Source organism: Belonocnema kinseyi, chromosome 8, assembly GCF_010883055.1.
Source record: "Belonocnema kinseyi isolate 2016_QV_RU_SX_M_011 chromosome 8, B_treatae_v1, whole genome shotgun sequence".
Classification (NCBI taxonomy): Eukaryota; Metazoa; Arthropoda; class Insecta; order Hymenoptera; family Cynipidae; genus Belonocnema; species Belonocnema kinseyi.
In genome coordinates this window covers 70,056,358-70,063,572 of record NC_046664.1, presented here as the reverse complement: position 1 = coordinate 70,063,572, position 7,215 = coordinate 70,056,358, and the positions used below count along the sequence as shown (strand labels likewise).

At 26.1% G+C, this 7,215-nt stretch overlaps 1 protein-coding gene across 1 annotated transcript in view; it reads right to left on the bottom strand.

Annotated features, from left to right (window-relative positions):
* The window catches only part of LOC117177937, a 3,872-nt gene extending 2,139 nt beyond the window's left edge, over positions 1–1,733 (bottom strand). The window contains exon 1 of the mRNA XM_033369062.1: positions 1,473–1,733. Coding sequence (XP_033224953.1) covers positions 1,473–1,659 — 187 coding nt within the window. The 5' untranslated portion in view covers positions 1,660–1,733. The remainder of the gene's footprint in view (positions 1–1,472) is intronic.
* Between the last annotated feature and the right edge of the window lie 5,482 nt (positions 1,734–7,215).

Sequence of the window (7,215 nt, the reverse complement as noted above, 5' to 3'; positions counted from 1 at the left end):
TTTGAAAATGGAATTACTTTGTTGAAAATTCACCAACTTAAATAAAAAAATTTATTTTTATAGAAAATCAATCGGCTTCTGTAGAAATTAAAATTTTGTTGTTAAAAATGTAACTGTTTTGGATAAAAATTCATATGTTTCGGTTGAAAAATTAATTTTTTTGCTGAAAATTCAACTGTTTTGGTAGAATATCAATTTTTTTGTCAAATATCAAAATACTTGTTTAAAAACTAGTCATTTTTATTTAAAGATTCAAGTATTTTGTCGAAAGTTCGTTTTTGTTGATTAAATACAAATGTTTTTTATTCAAATATCAACTATTACATTTTACATTAAAAATTAATCTTTTTACTTTGCAACTTCCGCTACATGGCTAAAAGTTAAAATAATAATTTTTTTAAAGTTTATTTTTTTGGTGGATGATTCACAATATAATGTAAAAATTAGTTTTTCTTGCTGATAAAACTTGATTTAACTGAGAATTAAACATGTTGTTGAATATTCAACTGATTGATTAAAGTAAATTTTTTTGTAAAAAATTCATATTCTGGGCTCGAGATTCAACAGGTTTGTATAAAGTTCGTCTGTTTGGAATTGAAGTAATCTGCTTGGTTGAAAATTCAACTATATGGTTAAAAATTTATGGATTTTATTCAAAATTGTCCTTTTTTGGTCGAGAATTAGTTTTTTAGCAAAAATTAATTTTTAACTGAAAAATGAACTTTTTTTGTTAGAAAATCACATTCTTGGGTAGAAAATTCAACTGATTTATAGAAAATTTGTATTTCTTGAAAATCAATTATCTCCAATGCAAATTGATGTACACCATTTTTGGTTAAAAATTATTGATCTTTTCTAATTTCGTTTAATATTCATATTTTTTCGAAGAAAAATAATCTTCGACGTTGAAAATTTGTTTTCTCCTATATGTAATTTGTTGAATATTCGTCTGATTGGTAGATAAGTAATGTCTTTGATTGAAAGTTCGATTTCTTTTTGTAAAAAATTATTGTTATAACCGAAAATTTAACTATTTTGTTCAAATTCATATTCTCGTGTAGAAAATTCCACTTTTTCGTAGAAAATTCATCCTTTTGACTTGAAAATTCAACACTGATAGAAATTTCCACTATTTAGTTTAACATTTTTAGAAAATAATATCCCAATCCATTGTTCAAATTATTTAGTTGACAGAGAAAACAACTGTTTATTGAGTAAAATCGGTGAAATCAGGCAATTGAATTTCGACGTTAAGAGCTCGAGTCCAGGGGCCTTAAAATGTTCAAGAATTAAAAGAAATACAATAAATGTGTAACAAATATTTTTTTAAATATGAAACATGCCATGACTGCATAAAGCAGAAATCTGGTTAAAAAATGGTAAAGTTGAGTCACGGGAGAAGATCTGATTTCAAAATACTAGAGACTTTATTTTTTTCTGTACAATTATTATAATTTTTCAACAAAACTAACTTGTTTCAAAGCCTACGGTGCAATAATCTTCCTTGGAAAAGTGGCTCGAACAAACTCGCGATGCTGAACTCGGACGGAAACCTTCCCGTTTAATCGCTATTGTCCACTGTTCTCTCAGTTTTTTGTCAGTCGGAAAGCGATGCCCTCCTTTATTATTGCATCCGAATGCCACACACAGGCCAGGCATTTTGAAAATAATGCCAAAAGTAACACATCAGCTGTTGAAACACCTCAACACAACACTGCGTTATCACCTGGGTATCACGGTCTGATACAATGCGCGCATGATAATGTTTGTTAATATTGCGCATGTGACGTCCAATTCGGATGTCCAGAATTTATATTTTGATAGTCGGTAAGGAAGAATTTTATGTTAACTATGTCGCGGTAAATTTAAAATGTTAATTCCTTTTCGATATTGTTCACTATTCGACTTCGTTGCTGTCGTAGAACATAAGTTGTTCCCCTGGAAATAAATACAAAGAAAAAAGGGTTCACACAAATAAAGCACTTGTTAATTTCACTTTTTGGAACACTGGTTGTATTTCGCTTGCAAAGGTTAGGTTGCACTTAATTAATTTCGACGAGTCACAATTTCACATGTTATCCATATTTTGAGTCACACACTCACAATGCTTAAACGACGAACCGAAATTAGTTTTATTATTTAATATTGTTTTTTTATATTCTCGATATTGAGATTTTAAAGATCACAATAATAATTGAAGAAATAAGAATGCGAGTTAAAGTCAAGATGGTTTTGCGGAGATTCGAAATCGATTTTTTGTCCGAAAGAAAAATCTGGATCTGACGAAAAACGGCGCGCAGCTGGTTTTATATGGCTAGGCCACGCCTAGAAAATGGTTATGCATGGGAGGGGATAATAGTGCAGAAAAGAAGAGTTTCCAGGGAAAAACGATAAAAATCTTATTTGGACTCCCCCCCCCCCTTGTCAAGTGAATTTTAAAGGGCAATTGGGCAGGTCAACTTTGGCTTGACGTTTGGATTTGAGATATCGATTAGTTGGGGCGTAAGTGGAGAAGGCTTTATGAAGGCCTAGGGCTTTCATAAAAAATGCCATAAAAAAAAGGGTTCAAGTTACATTTTACAGCTTAGGGTCTTGGGAAAATGGTGTTTTCAACTTTATGTCTTTGTATCTTAATTTCTTCAGAGTCTTGCGATTTAGATTTCTTTAAGTGATTACTTAAAGAGATACAAAAAAAAAGGAAACGGGCAATTTACCATTTTGGGAATTTCGCTTCTAGGTTTTCACACATCTGAAAATTTATTTCGTGGGAATTTGATTTTAATGCCTTTTCTAAATTTTGGTAAAAGGGTTTGTTTTTTTATGTAGGCATAAAGTGTCTTTGCGAACATAAATATTTATGTTTATAGGATCCTCTTTTGCTTTCTTTCCTAACTTATGTTCTATTTGTTTAATTTATTCATTGTGTTTTCACTTTACAATTTTCATACCGCTGTTTTGTATTTTTAGGGTTTCGGGTTTCATTTCCAACCCTACGCGATCGGCTTGATTTAATAATTCGGCTTTTATTTTTTTATCGGTTCTGATTCTCAAGATTTAATTTCAATTTAGCGTTTTTAGAATTTTTTAATATTACCGATAACGTAAGTACCTATTTGACTTAAGCATGTATGCTTAAAGCCGCTAGGTGGCACATGATCCAAACATGTTGTAACGTCCGCTGACAAGATGTCTGCATGCCGAGGGTAAACAATTATGTATTTTCCACTGATATATACTATCAGTGGTATTTTCACTTCAACCGCCAACTATAACTTCACTTTTTTGAGTGCTGAAGGGAAACCAATTAGGTAAAAAATTTAGGACTTGGTAAACGTTTCTTAGTTTTATAATGTCCCAATTTTTCAGAACTCGATTTCGAATAAAGGAAGCATGATTTACGGTAATTTAAAAGGCAATTTATGATAACTTTCCATAAATTGCCAGAAATTTAATTTAAAAATGTCTTTAAATATCCCGTCATGCATGGTAACTTTACAGGTAAATAAGGTAAATTAGCCAAAATTCAATTTTAATCATTTTTATACATTTTTGGTAATTTACGGTAACCTACTATAAATTGCTCACATTTCAATGTGAAAATATCTATAAATGACCAGAAATTTGGTTAATTATGGTAATTTTACAGGTAAATATGGACACTTAACATAAATTACCCAAAATTAAATTTAAAAACTTCTATAAATTTCCGAAAATTATTGGTAATTTACGGTAATGTGATGAATTATATATGGTAAATTTCCATAAATCACTGCAAAATGGTGTTATCTAAATTTTTCGAAAACTTTGATTAAATTCTCGGAAGTTAAAAAAATATCATTAAAAATGTTCCAAATTAATTTTTTGCAATTTTCTATGTCTTTTGGACTATTTAATGAAATAATAAAATGATAATAATTATTACTTACTACGAAGATATTACAAAAATAAAGTTTAGTCCCACCCATTTAGCGCCATTGTTTCATGAAAATTAGTTTATTGTTGTTGCTAAAAATTCATTTCTATGGTAAAAAATTGAACTATTTTGTTGAAAATTGGTTTTATTTTTGGCTAAAAATTAATTCCATAGACTGAAAACTCGAGTACATATTAAGACTTTAAGTTAAAAAATGTATGTTTTTTTCTAGTTCAAAATTATTCTTCTTGTTTAAAAATTAATATGTTTAGTTAAAAATTAATTTGATTTTTCTCGAAAATTCCACTATTTTGGTTAAAAGTATTATTTTTTTGATTGAAAATTTATCATTTTTAGTTGACAAATAAACCATTTGGTTAAAAATTAATGCTCAACCAAAGAGGTGAGTTTTTTTTAGCTAAGATGTTGGAATATTTAACTAGAATAGTTACATCTTCAGAATACACAAATTAATTTTAAAACAAAAAAATAAACAAGTTTTTAACGAAAGGGAAAAAGTTTCAAATAGTTAAATTTTCAGTAGAAATTAATTCTTAGCCAAACAAAAATTTTTTTTCACAAAATAGCTCATTTTTCAAAGATTTTAAATTTCAAGCAAGTAAATATATATTCATTTTTAAAAAATGCATTCTTAATGAAAAATGTGGTAGTTATTATTCGAACCAAAAAAAAAAAGGTTATTTTTTGACAACTTGGATGTCTTTTGAATTCTTTTTTAATAATCTGTTAAAATTAATTTTTGAAAATAAAAAGTCATTACAAATTTCCCCAGGAATCTTAAGAAAAAAACAAATTCAAATTTGTTTTTCAAAATCTTATAAAATCTAGATTTTTATTTAAATTATTTGGAATATTTTCAAACTTTTAATTATTTTTTTAATTCTTTCAAAAGTTATAATTATTTTTTTGTAATGATCTTAATTTTTTATAAAGCTTTTATTAAATCCTCGGAAATTAAAAAAAAAAATAATAAATAATGTTCCAAATTATTTGTTAACAATTTTGGATATCTGTTGTACGCATTTGGCATAATTGTTTCATGAAAATCAGTTTCTTTCTGTTGTTAAAAATTAATTTATGTGGTTAAAACTGAAATTCGCAATTAAAAAATTTATGTTTTTTACTTGAAAATTATTATTCTTGTTTCAAAATTAATCTTCTTGGCTGAAAATTCATTTTTTTGTCGAAAATTTAAGTATTACGGTACAAAGTATTTTTTGTTGTTGAAAATTTATCCTTTTAAGTTGAGAAATAAACCATTCGGTTAAGAATTAATGATCAACAAAATAGATGTTTTTTTAGCTAAGATTTTAGAATATTTAACTAGAATAGTTAAATTTTCAGGTAAAAAATGGGGTGGTTGATATTTAAACGAAAAAAAGATTTTGATTTTTGATGAAAAACATTTAAATTTAATCAATAATACAAGCTTTCAACATAAGTCCAATTTTGAAATAAAAAAAATGTTGTTCAAGAGACAGAAAAAGTAGCAAACAATTTGTTGAATTTTTAAGCAAAAATATTTAATTTTTGAACAAGAAGATTCATTTTCTGCAAATAAAAAGAACTTTCAACCAGGCATTTAAAAGTTTTACTAAAAATGATAAATTTTCAGTTTAAAAAAAAATTAATCTAAAAAAAGACTTCAACAAAGTAGTCAAATACTGTAAAATAAAGATACTTTTACAATTAAAGAATCATTATTATTCGACTTTATCATGAAATTAAATTTTTTTTAAATTAATCACGCCCTTAAAAAAATTTCCTGACTTTAAGAAGAATTTCGCTGGCATTTCCAAGTTTTACAGGTAGTGTAGACACCCTAGATTAATATAAATACAATTTATATATTGCAATAAAAAATTTATTTAATTACAAATATAATAAAATTATTACCTACTTCTTTTTTTTTGAAACTATTTTTTTAATTAAATTATCTAAATCTTGGTCTCCATCATCGTCCGAAATGTGATCAGAATCACTGCTTTCATCTTTAGATTCTTCTGAAATAAAAAAATAATCGTATCTTTTTCTATTTAAAATTTTTTTCCATTAAAATGTTTTTATTTTTATTTTTCAATTAATTTTTAATTTTCATTTAAAACTCGCCTTATTGGCTTGAAAATTTAATTATTTTGTTGAAAATTCATCTTTTTGGTTTGAGAATTTATATCTTTCTACAGAAATTTCAACTTTTTTGGATAAAAATAAAACTGTTTCATAGAAAATTCGTATTTTTTACTCAAAAATTCAACAATTTGATAAAAATTTTCATTATTGAGTATTAAATTTATATATTTTGTTGAAAAATGGTATTTTTTTGGTAGAAAATAATTTTTATTGTTTGTTAAAAGTTCAAGCGTTTAGTTAAAAATTAATCGGCTTTAGTTGGCGATTAAAGTATTTATTACGCATTTATATTTAAAATTTCTTCAATTTTAAAGATTTAATGTCCTAAAGAGTTACAGTTAAAAAATATTGAATTTTAAAAACATAGAAATACAAATTATTCAATTATGAAGATTTATGTTTTTAAGTTATGTAATTTTGAAAGTTTTTTTGTATAATTGTATTTTAAAGACTTACAATGGAAATTTATATAATTTTAACGTTTTCGTAATTTAAAACTCATCAATTTTGAAGATTAACAATCGAAGATTCATGAATTTGAAATGTTTACAGTTAAAAATTATATAATTTTCAACGTCTTTTTGGAATAATACAATTTTTAAGACTAAAAATTAAAAATAATTAAGTTTCGCTAAGAACTATCAATATTAAATCTTCCAAATTAAGAAAAAATCGAAATAAAATCATTACAATTACAGAACTTTTTATTGTAAAACTTAAAACTGGCATAACTTTTAATATTTTTTATATTAAATTTTTTCGTCGAAAATTCATCTTTTTAGATGAAAAATGCAACTCCTTCGTGGAAAGTTGAACTATACTAAATTAAAAATTATTTTTTTTTTTAGATTTATAATTTTAGCTGAAATTTTCTTTCTTTTTCAAATTAAAAATTAATTTTCTTAACTGAACATTAAATTACACAGGCCGACAAAATTTGACAAAGGTCCGGAACCAGAGACCAGACTTAGTATACCCGAAGGTTTTTGCTGCGCTGAATCCGAATCCGATCTCAGAAAAATTCCATCACCCTCAGTTTTCGAGAGATGGTAACCTAAAAGTGCAAAAAACACCGTTTTTTGCTATATTTGAGGTTACATAGCATCTTGAATAAATTTTTTTTTCAAAAACGGGCGAAAGCATCACAAAGG